Here is a 23,564-nt window from a genome sequence, read left to right as displayed (position 1 = left end):
ACCCTTTATTTCTTTCTCCTGTCTGATTTCCCTGGCCAGAACTTCCAACACTATGTTGAATAGAAGTGGTGAGAGAGGGCATCCCTGTCTTGTGCCAGTTTTCAAGGGGAATTTTTCCAGTTTTTGCCCATTCAGTATGATATTGGCTGTGGGTTTGTCAAAAATAGCTCTAATTATTTTGAGATACGTCCCATCAATACCTGATTTATTGTGAGTTTTTAGCATGAAGGGCTGTTGAATTTTGTCAAAGGCCTTTTCTGCATCTATTGAGATAATCATGTGGTTTTTGTCTTTGGTTCTGTTTATATGCTGGATTACGTTTATTGATTTGTGTATGTTGAACCAGCCTTGCATCCCAGAGATGAAGCCCACTTGATCATGGGTCGATAAGCTATTTGATGTGCTGCTGGATTCGGTTTACTAGTATTTTATTTAGGATTTTTGCATCGATGTTCATCAGGGATATTGGTCTAAAATTCTCTTTTTTTGTTGTGTCTCTGCGAAGCTTTGGTGTCAGGATGATGCTGGCCTCATAAAATGAGTTAGGGAGGATTCCCTCTTTTTTATCAATTGGAATAGTTTCAGAAGGAATGGTACCAGCTCCTCCTTGTACCTCTGGTAGAATTCATCTGTGAATCCATCTGGTCCTGAACATTTTTTGTTGGTAGGCTATTTATTATTGCCTCAATTTCAGAGCCTGCTATTGGTCTATTCAGGGATTCAGCTTCTTCCTGGTTTAGTCTTGGGAGGGTGTATGTGTCCAGGAAATTATCCATTTCTTCTAGATTTTCCAGTTTATTTGCGTAGAGGTGTTTATAGTATTCTCTGATGGTAGTTTGTATTTCTGTGGGGTCGGTGGTGATATCCCCTTTATCATTTTTAATTGCGTCGATTTGATTCTTCTCTCTTTTCTTCTTTATTAGTCTTGCTAGTGGTCTGTCAATTTTGTTGATCTTTTCAAAAAACCAGCTCCTGGATTCACTGATGTTTTGAAGGGTTTTTTGTGTCTCTATCTCCTTTAGTTCTGCTCTAATCTTAGTTATTTCTTGGCTTCTGCTAGTTTTTGAATGTGTTTGCTCTTGCTTCTCTAGGTCTTTTAATTGTGATGTTAGGGTGTCAATTTTACATCTTTCCTGCTTTCTCTTGTGGGCATTTAGTGCTATAAATTTCCCTCTGTACACTGCTTTAAATGTGTCCCAGAGATTCTGTTATGTTGTGTCTTTGTTCTCATTGGTTTCAAAGAACGTCTTTATTTCTGCCTTCATTTCGTTACATACCCAATAGTCATTCAGGAGCAGGTTGTTCAGTTTCCATGTAGTTGAGCGGTTTTGAGTGAGTTTCTTAATCCCAAGTTCTAATTTGATTGCACTGTGGTTTGAGAGACAGTTTGTTATAATTTCTGTTCTTTTACATTTGCTGATTTCACTTCGTTCTCTTCTTATTTGCATGGTTTCTGATGAGGTGTTCTCTGTAATTTTTCTGCTTTTTCATTTATGGATATTTTCCCTATTCTTCTAGCTTCTTTCAAGATTTCTCATTTTTTTTTTCTTTTGAGCAATTTGAATATATGCCTAGATATAGAGTTTTTGGTATTTATGCAAATTGGTGTTCTCTGAGATTCTTAAATATGTGGTTTGGTGTCTAATTAATTTTGGCAATTTCTTGGTGACTGTTACTTCAAATACTCCCTAAACTTGATTCTGTCTTCTTCTGATACTTCAGCTGTGTGTGTGATGCACCACTTCGGACTGTCCCACTGTTCTTTGGTGTTCTGTTTTATACATTGTTTTGTTCTTTTTGCATTTCAGTTGTAGAAGTTTCTATTATCCTGTCTTTAAGTTCACTGATTTTTTTTCCTATGCTGTGTCCAACAATGTACCCAACAATGGCATTCTTTATTTCTGTTACAGTGTTTTTGATATCTAGCATTTTGTTTTTATTATCCCTTGTTTTATTATCCCTATCTGTGCTTGCATAATGTTTTCTTTTTCCTTTAGAACCCTCAACACATTAGTCATAGTTACTTAAAATCGCCTGTCTAGTAATTACAAAATCTGTTTCATATCATAGTTTGGTTTTGATGCTTGGTTTCTGTCTTCAAATTACCTTTTGAAATTCCTTGTAATTTTATATTGAAAGCTGGACATGGTATACTGAGTAATAAGATTCAGGTAAATAGACTTGGTGTGAGGTTTTATGTTGTGCTGTATTTCATATTTACTTTAGCTGTGGGTGCCAGAGGCATTGATTCCTCTAGTATCCTTGTTTTTGCCTCACAGTCTTTTTTGGTATCTCCAGAAACTCTTTAGGTGAAATCTGTCTTGCAGCTCTTTCAGATGTTGGTGCCCTGGTGGTGGTGTGGTAAAGTATGAGGGAGGAGAAGCATGCTATATTTTTATGATAAACTTTTAGTCTTTACTGAGCTTGTATTTCGGTACTGTGACCTTCACTCGTGTTTCTTTCTCCTCCGGGTTAGATGAGACAGACTGGCTACGGGAGGCTGGAGTTGGGAACTTCTCTTTCCAGATGGAATACAATGTTCTGATTAAGCCATTTCTTCCGGAGAGTTTGCCTTTTTTGTGGATAATGCTCTGGGCATATTTCACAATGGTTACTTTTCTCCCCTCTTCATGCCAGAGCCTTGAGAGGGTCTTTCTTGTTTCTTTACTGATAATCTGGTGGGATATCTGGAATCTGGTCGTATATCCATGCAAGTGTGGAGGTAGCCCCTAAGACTGAGGGGCCCTCTAGGAGTTGCTCACTCCTAAGCTAGACCTCAGTCAGCCTCCAGCAGTTTGTCAAAATTATCACTACTATTTCTAGAGGCTGCTACTCCAGGTAGGCAGATCTTGGCTGTAACTTTTTGGATTTGTTTGTCTTTCCAGATTTCAGGGTGATGATTTGCCTTGTAATATCAGTTTTCTGATGAATCCAAGAAAAGTCACTGATTTTTTCTGTTTGTTCTGCCTTTTTCTTATTGTAAGGACAGGAGTGATGACTTCCAAGTTTTTTTTTTACATGTCAGAGTTGAAATTGAAGGTCCTATAATTCCTTTTATATTTTAACATTTTTAGTTTTCTCATTTTTTCATTTCAGAATTTCACCACAGTGGTACTAGTTATGATGGCAAGAACAAGGAAAAATAATACTTTTTACATTATAAATGGTACTGAGAATATGAACAAGGAGATGTTTGTGTTGCTAGATAGCTAGGTGAGTGAACAGGAGTTTATCCTTCTATATTTTTTGTGAATCCTGAAAGATTTCTAGGAATCACCAACTGAAAAATGTTGGGACACATTTGTCTAGATCAGAGATTGGCAGATTTTTCCTGAAAAGAGCTAGATAGTAAATATTTTATGCTTTGCAGGCCATGTTGTCTCTGTTGTAGCCACTCAGCTCTGCAGTTGTAGCACAAAAGCAGCCACTGATAATACTTAAACAAATGATTGTGACCATATTTCAGTAAAAGTTTATCTACAGATACACAGTGTGGGCCAGATTTGACCCATGGCCATATTTACCAATTTGTGGTCTAGAAGAACAGTTTTTAATGTTTTTGTTCCATAGCTCTCATCCTGTACTGAATATCAGTAGATGGTGGCCATGTTTTATTTGCATATATTTTACCATATTCAGGTATTGTCCCATGTTTGGATAAAGGTTTTCGTATATTAATCAAAAGGGTTTAAAAGGTCTTAAGAGGCAGAGGTCCAGGCTTTATTTGTGAGTTTAAAACCTACCTCAAAGTTGCCATAAAAATGTGATTCTTCTTCACTTAGTTGATAACAAAAAAAAAATCTGCAATTGCATGTGGTATGTTAATTTTAAAACAAGTACTTTTATCATTTCGCTTTATAATGTAGGCATATCAGGTGTTTTAAAAGTGAGGTAACAAGTGTTGCCCAAGATCAATAGATGGGACCAGGACTGGAATCCAACAGCAACCTGAGTTCCAGTGTAGAGCTCTTTTCAACAAATAATGTATGATATCACCCATGGCAGTTGGAGCCATGTCATGGAGCCAGTAGATTGAAGATTAATCTTCAGATATTAGTTCTGGGGCTTTATTCTTAATAAGAAAAGTGAGATACTGTTTGTTTTAGATAATTCTATGTTGGGCATTATTTCAAACCATCTTGGAAGACAGACAGAAATAGATGTTCAAGTGACCAAAATGAACCCGATGAGTGATTTTGCATATTATAGAATATTTAAAGCGAAAGGGATCTTAGAGACCATCTAACTCAAATATCGAATTTTAGAGATAAGAAACCTGAGACATGGAGAAGCTAGGTAACTTGGGGGCCAATATGGTTTAATAAAAGAGAATAATAATCCTGGAAGGTCATAACAGAAGTATGCTAGGGCTGGCTTGCTCTAGCTTCAGAGAGTTAATTGTTAAATTTTTAGCAGTTTTTGTGAGCCAGTTATTAAAAACTTTTACAATGAAAAATTACATATAAAGTCACACATTGTATTAAAACAAAGGTATTTATATGCCTAATCTCTATCACTAATTATTTTGCTATGTATTTCTGTTATCTGTGTTCTCGAGGTTGTTTACATCTGCTATATCTATATGGTGGAAATGTTTTATATTGGTGACCTCCCCAACTCTGTTCAGTGGGTGTCATATTGATAGCTTAAAAATGACCACAGGCTAGCATTTACACCATGAAAATTGGCAAACATTATGGCAAACTCACCCCTGCTGGGCCCTGAACCCCAAGCCAATTGGTTAATATTTACCAGTGTCTCACTAGTTATGACTTCTGTGTTCTGTACTTATTTATGTGTTTAGTTTTGCTGCCAGACTGTGAGTTCCTTATGGTTTGGAACTTACATCTGTAGAATCCAGCACAATACTTGGAGTTTAGTTGACAGACAAATGTTTTTAATTATTTAGTCTTTGGTTCAAATCCTGGCTCCATCACTTACCTATCAGTATGACGTTGGTTATTTTAACCTCTGTTTATTATTTAAAATGGAAATCATAATACCAGCCTTTCATGATTGGTGTGAGTATTAATGAGAAGACCTTGACGTGTGTCTGGTATACAGTAGGTGCACAGAAGTAGTTGATTACTACTGTTATAACCTAAGAAGTCGACATAAATGCCATTAGGGTTCAGGCTTATACTGTATGTAGAGCTTTGTATTAAGTGTTTGACCACAAACTGGATGAGAATCAGGAATGTGGTACTGTTATTTTTGTGTGCATATATACTTCTCCTTCCCACACAAAATAATGAGATAAATTAAAAGGAATATGATATATAAGAGGCAGGAAGCAATCCTTCTGTTATATTTGGCATTGCTCAGACTCTTATTACAGTATTATGTCAGGTTTTACATTGCTCATTTTAAAGAGGATGTCAAAAAACTATATGTAGTGTGTCCTGGGAAGAATCAGCAGCTATGATTAAAGGGATAGAAAAATAGGCCCTTTGAGGCAAGTTTAAGGAACTGAGTTTGTTTACTCTGGAAAGGAGATGGTAGAGGAGTTACTTAACTATCTTCAAGTATATGAATGGTTAGTTTAAGAAAGATGCTCTCAGGTTCTCCAAATGCACAGTGGACTAAAAGAGGAAATCGACATTTCATTTAAAGAAAATTGTATTAAACACTGAAATTGTCTATCAAGGGATATCATGGAATCTTTGTTTTTGAAAATGTTTAAAAAGAGTAGCAGCAGATGAATATTTATTGAAAAGTTTTAATGTTTGACCTCATGAAAGTGAGAGGTAGGATTGTAGATGTTGTAGCCTTTTCTACTTCTTTGATATGATTTTCTTATATTTACTGTAACTTACCAAGCATATTCCAGATATCTTATTGGAAGACTGCTTACAATTTTGATAAAATTATGTTTTAGCTTGCATTGCATCTTAGTTGCTGGATTTGTCTTGAATGAAAACAGTCACTATTATCAATCTGCTAGTAAGCAATTTAAATGGAAGTTTATATATAAAACACATTTTATATAAGTTTATATATATACACATTTGTATTTTTACATCCATTTTGACATATCTGAAGCATTACTCAAGTATTCATTAAGATTTTTTTCACCAAATAGTACTTTACAGATATTTTGTAACTCTTTTGTGACAGGGAGTCCTCTTGGTATATGATATTACAAATTATCAAAGCTTTGAGAATTTAGAAGATTGGTATACTGTGGTGAAGAAAGTGAGCGAGGAGTCAGAAACTCAGCCACTGGTTGCCTTGGTAGGCAATAAAAGTAAGTTATTACTGCTTATTTATGTATGGTACGGTTTACTTGCTGTTGTGGACAGAATGTTTGTGTCACCCCTCACCCCCAATATATTTGTCGAAGACCTAATCCCCAAAATGATGGTGTCTAAAAGTGGCGTTTTTGGGAGATAATTAGGTCATGAGAGTGGAGCCCTTAAGAATGACATCTGGCAGGGCGCAGTGGCTAATGCTTGTAGTCCCAGCACTTTGGGAGGCCAAGGCAGGGGGATTGCTTGAGGCCAAGAGTTTGGGACAAACCTGGCCAACATGGTGAGACCCTTGTCTCTATTTAATTAAAAAAGAGAATGGGATTAATGCCTTCATAAGAGACACAAGAGAGAGAATAATTCTTTCTGCCATGTGAAGATAGGCAAGAAGCTGACTGCGTACCAGGAAGAATGCCCTCACTGAATCCTGCATCTGTCAGTACCTTGATCTTGGACTTTAGTTACCAGAAGTTTGAGAAATAATGTTTGTGGTTTAGGCCATAGTCTATGTCATTTGTTATGGCAGCCCAAACAGAGGACTTATTGAGACATTTGCCTATCCTGTAGTTTTAATTCCTACAAAGAAAGATTTGATATTTGGAAACAGCTTTTCTAGAGTGAGCAAATTATTTGAGTAGAAAATTCCTAAGAGTGTGTACAATCTTTTCAATAACTGTTTTGCTGCATGGTCTATCATAACGGCTCCACTGCTTTGGTCAATTCCTGTGAAGGTAAGTTTAGGTCTGACAGTGTGTGTTTTGGCTTCCTGTGGTCTAAGAAAGCAACATGGACTATTAAGAACAGCAACACAGCTGCAGATTTTATGATATTGCATTGCAGTTTCAGCTCTGTCCCAGAGGTTTTGAGCAATATATTTCATTAAATGATCCCCTATTTTAGGTAAGAAAGAAGTGTCTACATTGGAATTTTATATGCATTGTTTCTTGCTCCTGTCTCTTATAAACTTCCTCTTCTACATTTTCGGGTTTGTTCTGAAATATAATTTTTTTTTTTTTTTTTGAGGAAGAGTGTATTAGGGAGAAAAGAAGTTCTTGGTAAAAACTACGGGTTTGCTAGTAATTTTGAGACCAGTCTCTTGGGCTATGATAGATAGCAGAGAAAAGTTATAAAACTGAACTCAATACATGACTGTTTTTTGGTTCCTAGTTCTGCAATGCAGTGACTTAGAAAAAGAGACATTAATAAAGGTTTTCAAATATAGTCATGTGTTGTTTAACAACAGGATATGTTCTAAGAAATGTATTGTTAGACAGTTTCATTGTGTGAACATTATAGAGTATATATTAGGGTTCTCTAGAGGGACGGAACTAATAGGATAGATGTATATATGAAAGGGAGTTTATTAAGGAGAATTGACTCACATGATCACAAGGTAAAGTCCCACGATAGGCCATCTGCAAGTTGAAGTGCAAGGAAAGCAGTAGTGGATCAGTCCGAGTCCCAAAACCTCAAAAGTAGGGAAGCCGACAGTGCAGCCTTCAGTCTGGCTGAAGGCTGAGAGCCTCTGGCAAACCACCAGTGTAAGTCCAAAAGTCCAAAAGCCAAAGAACTTGGAGTTTCATGTTCAAGGGCAGGAAGCATCCAGCACAGGAGAAAGATGGAGGCTGGAAGACTCAGCAAATTTGCTTTATTCTAGCCATGCTGGCAGTTGATTAGAGCGCCCACCTAGATTGAGGGTGCGTCTGCCTCTCCCAGTCCACTGACTCGAATGTTAATCTCCTTTGGCAACACCCTTAGTGACAGACCCAGGAACAATACTTTGCATCCTTCACGCCAATCAAGTTGACACTGAATATTTACCATCACATAGAGTGTATTTACACAAACCTATATGGTATGGCCAACTACACACCTAAGCTATATGGCACAGCCTATTGCTCCTAGGCTACAAACTTGTATAGCATGTTACCATACTGTAGGCAGTTATAACACAATAGTGAGTATTTATGTGTGTAAGCATAGAAAAGGTACAGTAAAAATATGGTATAAAAGCTCCATTACAATCTTATGGGACCACCATCATATATGTGGCCCATTGTTGATAGAAACATTGTTATGCAACACATGAATGTATGTGAAATATTGTATGACTCGATGTTTCCCAACTTATTTGAGGTCAGAAAAAGAGAAAATTACTTCAAATTTTACCATGGAGAATTTAGGTTAGGTATTATTTCCTGACTACAAGGGTTGTTAAATCAATACCTACATACATTACCAAGAGAATTATCTTTTCCAAAGGTCTTAAAAAATGTAGTACATTTTTTTTTCTCTGTAATTGTTTAGGAAGCAGTGCTTCCTGAAAGACCAAACCAAGATTTCTGCATTATGTGGCTTTGCACACTGGATGAGCATTTAATAAGTTCAAGCTTAATTTAAAACCATGATGACACAGGTGTGAATGTCATTTCTCTGAGGAGTTAAAAATACAGGCATTATCATATGCTCTGGAAAATAGTGTTACATATCATGAAATGTTATGGCTTGGGTAGAAATTGTAGTTTGCTTTTAAAAACCTTTAGTTAAATTTTGCTCATCTGTTTTGCAAATGATTCTTTTTAATTGAGCGAATCAGATGCTTTTCATTTCATTGAAAATCCCCCTTTGGCAAATCATGTTTTGATGAGCTTAAGTTCTATTTCTGGGTTCAGCTTCTCATTTTAGTTGTCATACAAAGCGTTGGCTTATATTATGGTTAAGTATGTGCTTTATAAAGGAGGCTTCACATTACCTTATGAGAAATTATAGAGTGTCTGTGGGAGAGGGGTTATAATTTGTTTTAATTTTTTTCAGGATATAATCTAACTACCACTTGGGATAATGGTGTAGTGATGCATAATTATATACATTATGTTATGTGTATGCTGTCCTGTGAGGCGTCCACTGTTGGTCACTGTCAAAGACAGGCCGTTAGAGTAGATGGGCTATTGGACTGGACTGGTGGTGGCATGCCCAGGTTTTAAAAACAAATATTTGTACAAGTTATTTGAATTTATGCAAGAAATTGATGCAATGTTATGTTGGAGATTTAATAGCATAAAAGACAAGACTTTTTTTTTTTTTTTTTTTTTTTTTACTTTTGGCATAGCTATAACCCCTTTTTTGTATGTATTTATAATATACTCTTTCAGAATGAGATTATATATCAGTATATGCAGTCACACAGAATGTTATATATGTAAGATAAAGAGATTATAGATAAATATTTTCCTGAATATTATTTACTACATAATCTGTCACTGACCCAATTTCATGTGATCATGTAATGAAAGATCCTTCTGCAGTTAAACCTATTAGGGCTTTAACCCTAAGTCTCCTGAATATATTATGATTTCTATTTCCAAATTAATGTTATGTTGGTATGGTATAGTAGTATGTACTTATTTTCTTTTGTGGGGGATATAATTATATTAAAAAGCAATACAATTAACAAAGATTTTTCACACTGGTTAAAAGCAAAGCAAGAGATGTGATGGGAAGACATGTGAAGCTGGATTATTATCCTCATTACATAAACATAGTCATCTTCTTCCTAAATGTGGTTTTAAAATTTATCATTGTGTACCTTTCTTTACAACTTAGATAGAATGCCTATGTTGAAAAGAAATGTGTAGGCTGTGGAGATACTGGTAGCAGTAGCCAGCTTTTAGTTAGTAGAAGGAGGGAGAGAAAAAGAGAGGGTGAATACACATCTCCATACACGTTACAAGATTATTTGCTTTTTATTAAAATATATTAAACCTTCAGAAATTTGGGCTGAGGATAGAGGATATTCTGATACAAAGATGAATTATGGACTCATTTTTATGAAAAGTTAAATTTTATGGTTAAATATCCAGAGTAACTAGAGTAGGTTAATGAAATGGCAAATAGAGGATGAGGCTTCTTTTAATGAAGTGAAAGAACGATTGGCAACTAGTACATTATGTCAATATATAATTCTTAAAAATTAACATTTATTAAAATGAAGTTTTCTGTGTTCCGTTTTTAAAGGCTATCAGATGCTAATTAGTGTTATTTTGTTTTACTGTTTAAGTATTAAATGAAATATTGAGGTCATAGAGCTTTGGATTTAGACAGACTTTGCTTACAAGCCCATGTTCTTCACAGAAGAGCAGTGTGACATCATACAAGTTACTTTACGTCTTTATGCCTCAGTTTCCCGCATCTGGAAATCAGGGTAATAGTTTATGTTGGATAAAGTTGATTTAAAGATTAAATGAGATAATGTGTGAAAAGCACTGCGCTTGTGGTCTTTTGCATAGTAAGTGCCCAGTAACTATGAATTAGTTTATTAATCATAATGGCCTTTTAAAAGTACTGAGCATAGATAGCTTCAACTTGATTTATCACAAATTGCAAATTAGTAGAGCTAAAATTCATGTTCTGTGAAACTTTCCTGGAGAAAATGTTTATTAGAGAATTTCCTTATTACCATCTTATTTCTGTTCTCCCCTACCCCACCCCACCAGAGATTGATAGTTCTTATATTATGTGTTGGGTAGGGCCATTCTTTCATTGAACATTTTTGAGGGTCTGCTATGTGTATTAAGCTAGCCGTTGTTAATTTGCTGAAAGGTTGAGACAAAGAAAGTCTTTAAGGAGTGATGGGAACCTGCCAACTAGATCTTAATCTTATTCTCTGCCATCTTCAAATTAAAAAAAAATGTCTTTGTTTTGCTCTATCTGGTTGTTGAGATTAATAAATACACTTATGGACTTTAGCAAGAGAGCTTTAGCAAGATGACTGAATAGAGAACCTGGCACTTGGTGAATGGAAGCCCAGAAGGGCAGTGTGGAGACACCCAGCCTCTGCAGCTCCGTCTCCCCTTTCCAGGTCAGATTGGTCCACAAACAGGAGAGACTTCCCCTTGTGGGGAAAAGGTAAGCAGAAGATTCCTACTAGTCCCCGTTGCTACCACAAACATCTACATTCCTTACTACAGGAGAATCCCACAGTTCTTGCAAACCCTGACTCTAATTTGGAGAGCTCCTAGGAATTCACACAACTGCCTTGCTCCAGATTAGGAGTACAAGGTGTGCATTCCTCACTCCCCACCCACCCCTTGTGAGTCAAGCTGCTGCAGCATGGTGCCATCTTGAGACCAGAGCCATCTCTGGAGTGTGCACTCTTCTGGGTATCATTAGCCTTTGGACCTCTCCAGCACTGGGACTCCATCTTCATTCCACCAAGTCCAGATGGGTGGCTGAACACCACAGCTTCAGCTGCTCAGAGCCTGGGCCCATGATTGGCTGTGACTCTGGTCCTGCGCAGCAGGGAAACCAATCTCTACTGCCCACACTCAAACAAGAGGAAAAGTCCGACAGTCCTCCCAGGGCAAACCTGCCCTTGAGCCAGACAAACTGCTGTGTACCCTCCCCTGAGCAGGAGAGATCCTTGAACCACTGAGGGGCTTACACACCCTCAGGCTGGTAGAGTGGCTGTGTGTCTGTGCCCAGGGCCTGAGAAACAGCCCATTGGGTGACTTCTGGCAGACACAGTCCCAGGCTGACCGAACATTTGTGTGTCTGCATCCCCTGTCTGAGAAACAGCCCCATAGGCTGCCCATGGCAAATATATCCCCAGGCTGACCTAGCAGCTGTGCATCCTTGTCTTAGGTCTGAGAAACAGCCCCATAGGCTGCCCCTACCAAATACCCTCCCAGGCTGGCCATCGATATTCTGGGTCTGAGAAACAACCCTGCAGACCACCTCTGGCAGAAATGCCCCTAGGCCAGCCAAGCAGCTGTGTGCACCTGTTCCAGGCCTGAGAAATAGCCCTGTGGGCTGCCTCCAGCAGACACACGCCCAGGCCAGCTGAGAAGCTGTGTAGCCATGTACTAGACGTTAGAAACAGCCCTTGGCAGGCACTCCCCCAGGCTGGCCTAGCAGCTGTGCACCTGTGCCCCCAGCCAGAATAACAGGCTGCAAACCAGACCCTAAATTGGACAAGTTACCATATGCATGCATGCACCCTGACCTGAGAAACAGCCCAGCAAGCCCACCCATGGCAAAGTTGTACCGTCACTGCCACATACTCTCTCAGCCTTGACCACTGAGCCACTCATAAATGTCATGAGTGTGGATTACAACTGAAGAAACTGCATAGACAAACACTACTGTGTCCAACCAGAAACACACCCAGTGCACCTTCACTGAACTGACACCCAGGGCCCATCTTTATAAGTCTCTTATCATACTCCCTAGAATTAGAAGAGGTGATTCTTCTACCAGATGCCTAGAAATCAGCATAGGGACACATTAAACTTGAAAAAGCAAGGAAATGACACCTTTAAAGGAATATAATGATACTCTAGTAACAGACTTTAATCATAAGAAAATATACAAAACACCAGAAGTGGAATTCAGAATAATAATATTAAGGAAAGTCAGTGAGATACAAGAGAATATAGATAGAAAATTCAACAAAATCAGGAAAATAATTCATTAAATGAATGAGGAATTCAACAGAGAGATGGATATAACCAAGAACCAATCAGAAATCTTAGAGCTGAAGAATTTAATTAATGAAATAAAAAATACTATCAGAAGGTCCAACAACAGATTCAGACCAAGGAGAAAAAAGAATTCTGCAACTTGAAGACAAGCTTTTTGAAATAACACAGACAAAAATAAATAAATAAAAAAGGAAAAAAAAATGAGGAAAACCTATAGGGGCAAAATAATATAGGATTATTAAGTGAACAAATAATTATATTATGGAAGTTCCAGAAGGAAAGAGAAGGGAAAAGTTGTAGGAAACTTATTTATTGAAAGAATAGCTGAAATCTTCTTAATCTTGAAAGACAGATGAACATCCACATCTAGGAAACTCAAAGAACCCAAAGTAGATTTAACCCAAAGAGGTCCTCTTCAAGGCGCATTATAGCCAAATTGTCAGAAGTCAAAGAGAATTCTAAAAACAGCAAAGAATAGTGTCAAGTCACATATAAGGGAATTGCTAGTGGACTAACTGTGGATTTTTCAGCAGAAACCTTACAGACCAGGAGAGAATAGAGTTACCTATTGAAAGTTCTGAAAGAAAAAAAAAAAGCCTGTCAGCCAAGAATATTAGAATATTATACCCAGCAAAACTATCCTTTTTAGACAAGCAATAACTGAGAGAATTCATCATCACTGGACTGGCCTTACAAAAAATGTTCAAGGTACTCTTACATCTGAAAGTTCAAAGACAGTAACCACCATCATGAGAATATGTGAAACTATAAAACTTGCTGCTAGAGCCAATACACAGAGGAAAAAGAGAAAGAAAGAAATTTTATTACAACAGAAAATCATTCAACTATAAGAATAAGCCACAAGGAAGTAAGGAACAAAGGGTATACAGAACAACCAGAAAGCAGTCAATAAAATGACAGGTATAAGTCTTCACCTGTAAATAATAACTTTGAATTTAAACTCATTATGTTTCTCATTTAAAAGATAGACTTATTTAATATGTTAAGACAAATAAACAAAACAAGACCCAACTATATGCTGCCTACCAGAAACTTAAAGATACACATAGACTGAAAGTGAAAGGATGGAAAAAGATACTCCATGCAAACAGAAACCAAAAGCAATCAGGAGTAGCTATACATAAATCAGACAAAACAGACTTCAAGTCAAAAGCCGCACAAACAGGCAAAGGAGGACATCATATAGTAATAAAAGGATCAATTCAGCAAGAGAACATAGCAATTGTAAATATATACATACTTGATATCGGAACACTCAAATATATAAAGCAAATATTATTAAATCTAAAGGTAGAGATAGACTCCAATACAGTAATAGTTGTTGACTTCAGCACCCTACTCTCAGCATTGGAAAGATCACCTAAACAGAAAACCAACAAAGAAACATTGGATTTAAACTGCATGATAGACCAAACTGCACCTAACAGACATTTACAGAACATTTCACCTACCCAACAACTACATAATAAACCTTTTCATCAGCACTGGGAACTTTCTCAAGGATTGAGCCATGTATTAGGGTATAAAATAAGTGTCCAAAAATTTAAAAACTTTGAAATCATATCAAGTATCTTATCTGACTATATGGAATAAAACTAGAAATCAATAGTAGATGAACATTCAAAACTATACAAATAACTGGAAATTGAACAGTATTCTGAATGACCAGTGGGTGAAGGAATAAATTAAAAAGGAAATTTAAAAAATTCTTGAAAGAAATGAAAGTAGAAACACAACATACAAAAAGTTATGGGACACAGCAAAAGCAATACTAAGAGGCAAGTGTATATTAATAAATGCCTACATCAAAAAGCTGGAAGGATTTCAAATAAACTGCAGTGAATCTCAAGGAAATAGAATGCAAGGACAAACCAAACCCAAAACTAGTAGAAGGAAAGAAATAATAAAGATCAAAGCAGATGTAAATGAAACTGATACTAAAAAAACAAGAAGTTCAACAAAAGAAAAAGTTTTTTTTTTTAAAGATATAATCAACAAACCATTAGATAGACTAAGATGAAAGGGAAGTCTCAAATAAATAAAATCAGAAATGAAAAAGGAGATGTCACAATAGATACCATAGGACTAAAAAGGATCATTAAAGACTCCAGTGAACAACTATACACAGTTTTGAGCTTAATAAAGAAATCAAGCAAGTAAGCTGAAGATCTGCTGCTAGAGTCGAAAACATACTACAAAGCAGTAGTAAGCAAAGTGGCACAGTACTGGCATTAAAACAGACATATAGACCAACGAAATGGAATAGAGAATACAGAAATAGATTCACATATTCACAGCGAATTGACTTTTAACAAATGTTCAAGAACACTCAGTGGGGAAAGGACACTCTCTTCAATAAATGGTGCTGGGAAAATTGGATATCCATATGTGAAATAACAAGACTAGACCTTCACCCCTCACCCTATACAAACACAATAAATATAAAATCAACTAAAAATGTATCAAAAACCTAAATGCAAGATGTGAAACTAAAACTACTAGAGGAAACAAAGAGAAAACACTTCAGGATATTTGTATGGGAAAAGATTTTATGAGTAAGATCCCACCAGCATAGGCAACAAAAGCAAAAGTAAGCAAGTGGGATTATTGCAAATTTAAAAACTTCTGAATGACAAAGGAAACAACCGAGTGAAAAAGTAATCTACAAATTGGGAAAAAAATTTGTGAACTACTCATCCAACAGGGGATTAATAACCAAATTATACAAGGAATGCAGACATCTCAACAACAAAAAACAAAAACAAAACAAAGACAAACAAAAAAACCACCCCGAAAACCTAATCCAATTTAAAAAAATGGGCAAATGATCTGAACAGACATTTCTTAAAAGAAGACATAGAAATGATCAACAAATACATGAAAAAAAATGTTCCTACATCACTAATCATCAGGGAAATACAAATCAAAACCACAATCAGGTATCATCTAACCCCAGTTAGGATGGCTCTTACCAAAAATACAAAAGAAATAACAAATGCTGATGAGAATGTAAAGGAAAAGAACTCTTTATACGCTGTTAGTGGGAATGTAAGCAGTATGGATGTTCTTCCAAAAACTACAAATAGAACTACTGTATGGTTCCGCAATCCCACTGCTGATTATTTATCCAAAGGAAAGGAAATCAGTGTATCGAAGAGACATCTGTACCCCCATTTTTATTGCAGCACTATTAATAATATGGAATCAACCTAGATTTTCAACAGCAGATGAATGGATAAAGAAATGTGGTATATTTGCAAAATGGAATACTTTTCAGCCATAAAAAAGAATGCAGGCCGGGCGCCGTGGCTCACGCCTGTAATCCCAGCACTTTGGGAGGCCGAGGCGGGCGGATCACAAGGTCAGGAGATCGAGACCACGGTGAAACCCCGTGGTTTTAGTCTCTACTAAAAATACAAAAAATTAGCCGGGCGCGGTAGCGGGCACCTGTAGTCCCAGCTACTCAGGAGGCTGAGGCAGGAGAATGGCGTGAACCCGGGAGGCAGAGCTTGCAGTGAGCCGAGATTGCGCCACTGCCCTCCAGCCTGGGCGACAGAGCTAGACTCTGCCTCAAAAAAAAAAAAAAAAAAAAAAAGAATGCAATCCTGTCATTTGTGGCAACAGGAATGGAGCTGGAGGACATTATGTTAGGTGAAGTAAGTCAGGCACAGAGTGTTAAACACCACATGTTCTCACTTACATATGGAAGCTAAAAATAGTTGATCTTATAGAAGTCACAAATATATCATACTAGAGGCTGGGGAGGGTAGGGGAAAATAAGGGTTAGGAAGAGATTTGTTAAAGGATACAAAATTATAGCTAGATAAGAGTAATAAGCTCTAGTGTTCTAGACCACTGTAGGAAGACTATACTTAACAATAATATATTGTATGATTTCAAGTAGTTAGAAGGAGGATATTGTGGGAGGCCAAGGTGGGCGGATCACAAGGTCAGGAGATCGAGACCATCCTGGCTAACACAGTGAAAGCCCATCTCTACTAAAAAGAAATACAAAAAATTAGCTGGCGTGGTGGCAGGCACCTATAGCCCCAGCTACTCAGGAGGCTGAGGCAGGAGAATGGCGTGAACCTGGGAGGCGGAGCTTGCGGTGAGCTGAGATCGCGCCACTGCACACTCCAGCCTGGGCGACAGAGGGAGACTCTGTCTCAAAAAAAAAAAAAAAGGAAGGGGGATATTGATTGTTTCTAACACAAAGAAATGATAAATGTTTGAGATGATGGATATGCTAATTACACTGATCTGATCAGTATACATTATATATAGAGAGCTACATCACCATTAATATGTACAATTATTATTCCTCAAGTTAAAATATTGGAAAAAAATAAATACTGTTATGTTCAAATCTCCATCGAAGGCCATGATTTTATTTTAGTGAGGTAAAAAGTAAATTTCTGGTAGGTAAATTTCACAATGGGTAAGAGGGTTAGTTATTGATTTATTCTGTGCATATCACAGAAGTTTGGCTGAAATTTAACAATCTCTTGAACTCTATGTGGTGTGAGATGTCTGAAAAGCTACAGATCCAGCCACATAAGCACCCAAAAACAGTTATATTTTCATATTAGACAACTTCTGCAAGGCAGGGAGCCAGATCTACCAGGCCTAATACCAGGCTTGCTGGCTTTGGCCTTCTTGCTCTTCCAGCATTGGGGCACTCTCACTTGATAAGAGCCTACACTGTAGAGCCTAGAGATTTTTTTAATTTATGTCCACCTAAGGGCTTATCGTAGGTAAACCTGGCCATGGCCTAATGTACACTATTACCTCTCATATAAACCACAGTACTAGCTTCCTAAGTGGTCTTCCTGCTCCTAGGTTTGCTTTCCTACAGTTCTGTTCCCAAATTGCAGTTCAAATTATAAGACTTTTCTGCTTAAGACTCTTTGGTTGGATTACATCAAATGAAATCCAAACTCCTTACCCAAATTTACCAATGTTAGGGGATTGAGCCCTTACCTACTACTCAGACTTCATCTTCCACATGCTTCTTTGTCCACTATAAGTGCAAGGCATGTTTATTTCTTTTTTTTCTGTTCCCAAAACATTCCAAGTTCATTTGTATCATACTTAGAATTTCTTATGCTTGAAATGATTTTCCCTGTTGTCTTTGCTTTTGGCTAGCTCAATTTTGTCATTCACATCTCACCTTCAGTATCATTTTTTTAAAGTTTCCTTTTCAAGGAGCCATCCAGTCTTCCTGTTTGTCAAGCCATAAAGTTTCAGTTATCTGCATATTCTTATTGTCATCCGATATATTGCTTCTTGTCTGTATTTCACCACTAAAATCTAAACTCAGAAAGCTAAGGACCTCATCACTTACAACAGTGCTTGAACTAATACCGAATGAATGAATAAAAGCCTTTTCATGAATACTGTTGGAATTATAAGTGTTTATGGCCCTGGATGTGTTATTCAGGGAAAATGATTTTTTTTTTTTAATGAGGAAAAATACATATGTAGATATAGGGAATCCATTAGATGGCCTTCAGGGCCAAGTGGCCTATTGAATTCCACCCTGATGAGTAATGTCAGAGGCAGTGTCTTGGGAAATACGTCATAGTTTTATACTAGATCATCTTTGAAATAAAATTTCACAGATTTTATGTTATAATTTCAGGTTAAATAAATATGAAAGATTTAGGAAGTTTGCTTCTTAAATCCTAACTTGTGGCTTTTACATATATGTTAGGAATCTAAGCTTTTGACTTTTTATTTACAATTTTTTTGTGTTTAATTAAAAAAATCATAATCTGTAATGAATTACAGTTTTAATTTTTCTTTCAGTGTTTCAGGCAAGGGTATAATTGTAATGAAATGGAAATTCAGGAATATTAACTTTTTAAAAAGATTAATTTTAAGTTCAATGTTTTATAACCACATGGCATTTTAATTTGTCATTTTGTTATTTTCTATCTTTAATCCATTATGCCTTTATACTATCTGATCCATCAGCTAGTTTCTCCCCTGACCAGCTAACATTCTCAGTTGGATAGATTATAAACAGAATTAACAGGGGTTGCATAGAAGCTGCCCTCTTCCTGATTTATAGCTTTTTAGTTAGTGGAGGGGTGGTGGTTATCGGTAACTTGTATTAGGGGTGGGAATTATCATGCTCCAGTATAGAGTGGATGGATGAATGATTTCTGCTCTTAAAGATGTTAACCAGATCCTTTTGCAAATAAAGACTAATAACTCAGAATTTTAAACAATCTTCATGACAGATGAGGGCATAGAGAAGAGTGCATCAACACTAATTAAGAATGTTGAGTGTATATTCTTCTTAACAGTGATTGATAGTTCTTGGAGTACTATCTCTGTCTAGGAAGTGATGTTTTACATTGGAAAGTTTAAAGGTTACATTTTAATGTACCCTATAAGTTGTGTTCCCTGAACTCAATGAAAATGTATTAGTAAAATAAGTAAACTTCAAGTTGAAAATTTTACTTATGGTCTCAATACAATTATCAGTAGGCTTTTAAAACAGACTTTTTTCCTCAGTAATAGGGAAGTATAAGAAATGGTTATATGTCCAGTTTGAACACCACTGAAATTTATATAAAATTACTTGCCTATACTGTGACTCTTTTGAGTCTTCAAAAATTCTTTATCTGTAAAACAGACATGTGAAACTATTAAATTGGTAATATTTAATTTATTTTGAAGGATTCATATCAACTTATGTAAAATTTATCACCTACAGTATTCTACCAAAGTGAACAAGTCATTGTTACCAATTTGTTTAAGAGAGCTTCTAATTTATGAAGCATAAACAAAAACTCTTTTGGGGATTTGAGAAGTTCATTCTCTTTACACATTTTAAGCTAAAACATTCTGCCTTTTCACCATTTCTTTTACTACTTTGCTTCTTTTTTGTTCCAGATAATACTAATTCCGAAGTATCAGAACCAAGTGTCTTTTTCAGATGGAGCCAATATTTCTGTCTCTATTGCTGCTGCTACTGCAACTTTTTTTTTTTAACTTGTCTTCACATGAAAATTTTTCAAATAGAACTGTGATCATTTACTTCCTGGAACATACTGAGATCATTCTATGTATTGAAAGAGAAAGTATTTTGTTGTATTTACTTAAAGCTGTTCCCTTACATGATACTTCACACTCCTGTTGTATTTTAAGGACATGTTGATAGCATTTCAAGTTTAATTGGCTGAGTAGTATCTCCAAATCAAATGCATAAGCTTGCCTTCAGACTGTTGTTGTTACTGACAACTATTGGGGAATAAAATATCAAATGAGTGCTGTTTCATAATATCAATCAAAAACTGTTTTTCATCTGACAGTTGTTGTAGTGATTTTATTTTGTTATTTCATAGTTACTTTTTTGGATAGCCTACCCCAAACCATTTGACAGTACTATAATTTACTTTGCCTGAGCAGTATTATGGTTTTTGTGGTTATGTTTTCATTGGTTTTGGAGGAGTTGTATAAGCATTTTGATCATAACAATTTGTTTATATGCTATCACTCCACCTTTTTGTCACAATAGAGAAGATTTATTAAATGCTAATGAAAGCATAATTCATCTTATTTGTTTTCTTTTAGGATGAATCTTTGATTTTAAATTTTAGAAGAAATTATTAAATGTTAATATCAAATAAAGAACACAGAGCTATAGAAACATTTCTTTGTGAAAAAGGAATTTGGAAAATTTTATTAATATAATTTAAACTCCTTTAATAATGTATTTTAGTCTGTATTTGCAGTGGTTGTGGAAAAAAGCCAAAATAGTTTAAAGGAACACTAGACTGGGTATCAGAAAACTTTAGATATTTTTCTAGGTGCTGTAATTTTATCTAGTTACAGGAGCTTGAACAATTTCCTTAACCACTTACGGTCATCCTCTTACATAAAATGAGAGGATAGTACTGAGTAATACCTAAGCATCTTTGACCCCTAAAATTTGATGACCCAAGCTATGTTTAGTTTTAAGGTTGCTTAATTGAACATGGTTATTGCCAGACAGTTTTAAGAGCATTTGATTTTAACTTCATTTGTAGTTTAAACCTTGTCTTCTTAGTTTTTGCATCGCTTCATGTGGGAAGTGCACGGAGCCGGGATCCTCTTCCCCCAGCCTAGGGAAGCGGTGAGGTCCTGTGCTACCTACCCTGGGTGCTACGCTTTTCCCATGGATTTTTACAATCCACAGATCAGGAGATTATCTTGTGAGCCTACACCACCAGGGCCCCGGGTTTTAAGCACAAAACTGGGTGGCTGTTTGGACAGGCACTGAGCTGCAGGAGTTTTTTCATACTCCTGTGGCATCTGGAACTCCAGTGAGACAGGAAAACTGTCCACTCCTCTGGAAAGGGGGTTGAAGCCAGGGAGCCAAGCGATCTTGCTCAGTGGGTCCCACTCCCACAGAGCCCCGCAAACTAAGAACCACTGACTTGAAATTCCCACTGCCAGCACAGCAGTCTGGAGTCTGCCTGGGAGGACCAAGTTTGGTTGAGGGAGGGGCTGTCGCCATTACTGTGGCTTTAGTAGGCGGTTTTCCCGTCAGTGCTAAGGAGACTCGAAGGTTTGGACTGGACAGAATTCACCACAGCCAGCAAAGTGACTGTGGCCAGACTGCTTCTCTTAATTCCTCCTTACTGGGCAAGGCATCACTGCAGGAAATCCAGCAGCTCCATTCAGGGGCTTTCAGATAGAACTCTCATCTCCCTTGGATAGAGCATCTGGGGGGAGGGGCGGCTGCAGACTCAGGTTCAGGGGACTTAATCTTTCCTGCCTGCTGGCCCTGAAGAGAGTGGCTGATCCTGACAAGGGAGATTCTCCCAGCACAGCGCACCAGCTCTGCTAAGGAACAGACTGCTCCCTCAGGCAGGTCCCTGACCCTGTGCCTCCTGACTGGGAGAGACCTCCAAACAGGGGTTGACAAACATACAGGAGCGCTCCAGCTGGAATCAGGTCGGTGTCCCTTTGGGATGAAGCTTCTAGAAGAAGGAATAGGTAGCAACCTGCTGTTCTGCAGCCTCCACTGGTGATACCCAGGCGAACAGGGCCTTGAGTAGACCCTCAGCAAACTGCAGAAGACCTGCAGAAGAGGGGCCTGTTAGAAGAAAAACAAGTGGAAAGCAACAATAACAACAATATCAACAAAAAGCCCCCACAAAAACCTCATCCACGGGTCAACAGCCTCAAAGAGCAAAGGTAGATAAATCCAGGAAGATGAGGCAAAACCAATGCAGAAATGCTGAAATTCCAGAAGCCAGAATGCCTCTTTTCCTCCAAATGATCGCAGTACTTCTCCAGGGCACAGAATGGAACTAAAGCTGAGATGGATGAACTGACAGAAGTAGGGTTCAGAAAATGGGTAATAATGAACTTCGCTGAGCTATAATCCAATGCAAAGAAGCTAAGAACATTGATAAAAGGTTACGGGAGCTGCTGACTAGAATAACCAGTTTAGATAGGAATATAAATGACCTGATAGAGCTGAAAAACACAGCATGAGAACTTCCTGAAGCATACACAAGTATCAATAGCTGAATCGATCAGGCAGAAGAAAGGATATCAGAGTTTGAAGACCATCTTGCAGAAATAAGGCATGCAGACAAGATTACAGAAAAAAGAATGAAAAGGAATGCACAAAACCTGCAAGAAATATGGTACTATGTATAAAGACTGAACCAACGATTGATAGGATTACCTGAAAGAGATGGGGAGAATGGAACCAAATTGGAAAACACACTTCAGGATATTATCCAGGAGACCTTCCCCACCTGGCAAGACAGGCCGACATTCGAATTCAGGAAATACAGAGAACACCACTAAGATACTCCACAAGAAGATCAACCCTAAGACACATAAGTTGTGGTCTAGAGATAAAAGTTGGGAAATCAACAGCAGGTTGATGATATTTAGAGCCAGTGCGACTGGATGACCTTTACCAAAGGAGTGAGTTTAAAAAGAGATGAGGTCTAAAGATTAAGCTTTGAGTTACACCCATGTCTTGTTAAAACCACAATTAAATATCACCACACACTTCTTAGATGGCTGTTATCAAAAAGACAAAAGGTAAGTATTGGCAAGAATGTGAAGGAAAAGGAACCCTTGTATACTGTTGGAAATGTAAGTTAGCACAACCATTATGGGAAATAGTGTGGAGGTTCCTCAAAAAATATGGTCCAGCAATTCTAGTTCTAGTTATATATTTGAAGGAAATGAAATCAGCATGTTGAAGAGAATCTTTACTCCCAAGCTCATTGCCGCGTTATTCACTATAGCCAAGATGTGGAGTCTACCTGTGTGTCCATCATTGGAAAAATAAAGAAAGTGTGGCATATATATATATGTGTACACACATGCACACAAATACTATTCAGCCTTAAAAAAGAAGGAAATCGTGTCATTTTTGACAACTCAGATGAACGTGGAGAACATTATCTAAGTAAAATAAGCCAGGCACAGAAAGACAAACACTGCACGATATGACTTTTATGTGGAATCTAAAAAAGTTGAACTCTTAGAAGCAAAGAATAGAATGGTGGTTGTCAGGGGCTATGCCAGCTGAAGACTGTGGGTAGATGTTGATCAAAGGGTACATACAAAGTATCACTTAGGATGAATAAGTTCTGGGGATCTGTTGTACAGAATGGTAACTATAGTTAATAAAAACATAGACATGAACATTGAGAAGAGAGTAGTTCTTTGTAGATCTTAAGTGTTCTCACCACGAAAAGTAAGTATGATAAGTGAGGTTATAGGTATGTTAATTAGGTTGATTTAATTGTTTACAAGTATACACATGCCAAATATCACATTGTCCAAGGTA

At 37.2% G+C, this 23,564-nt stretch overlaps 1 protein-coding gene across 2 annotated transcripts in view; it reads left to right on the top strand.

Annotated features, from left to right (window-relative positions):
- The window catches only part of RAB28 (RAB28, member RAS oncogene family), a 116,408-nt gene that overhangs the window by 21,097 nt on the left and 71,747 nt on the right, over positions 1–23,564 (top strand). For both annotated transcript variants that reach the window (NM_001376264.1, NM_001265724.1), the window contains 1 exon segment: positions 6,118–6,247. In NM_001376264.1, coding sequence (NP_001363193.1) covers positions 6,118–6,247 — 130 coding nt within the window.

The sequence above is a fragment of the Macaca mulatta genome, chromosome 5 (assembly GCF_049350105.2).
Source record: "Macaca mulatta isolate MMU2019108-1 chromosome 5, T2T-MMU8v2.0, whole genome shotgun sequence".
Classification (NCBI taxonomy): domain Eukaryota; kingdom Metazoa; phylum Chordata; class Mammalia; order Primates; family Cercopithecidae; genus Macaca; species Macaca mulatta.
The sequence above is the reverse complement of the archived record's forward strand: the minus strand, read 5'-3'. Positions and strand labels throughout refer to the sequence as shown.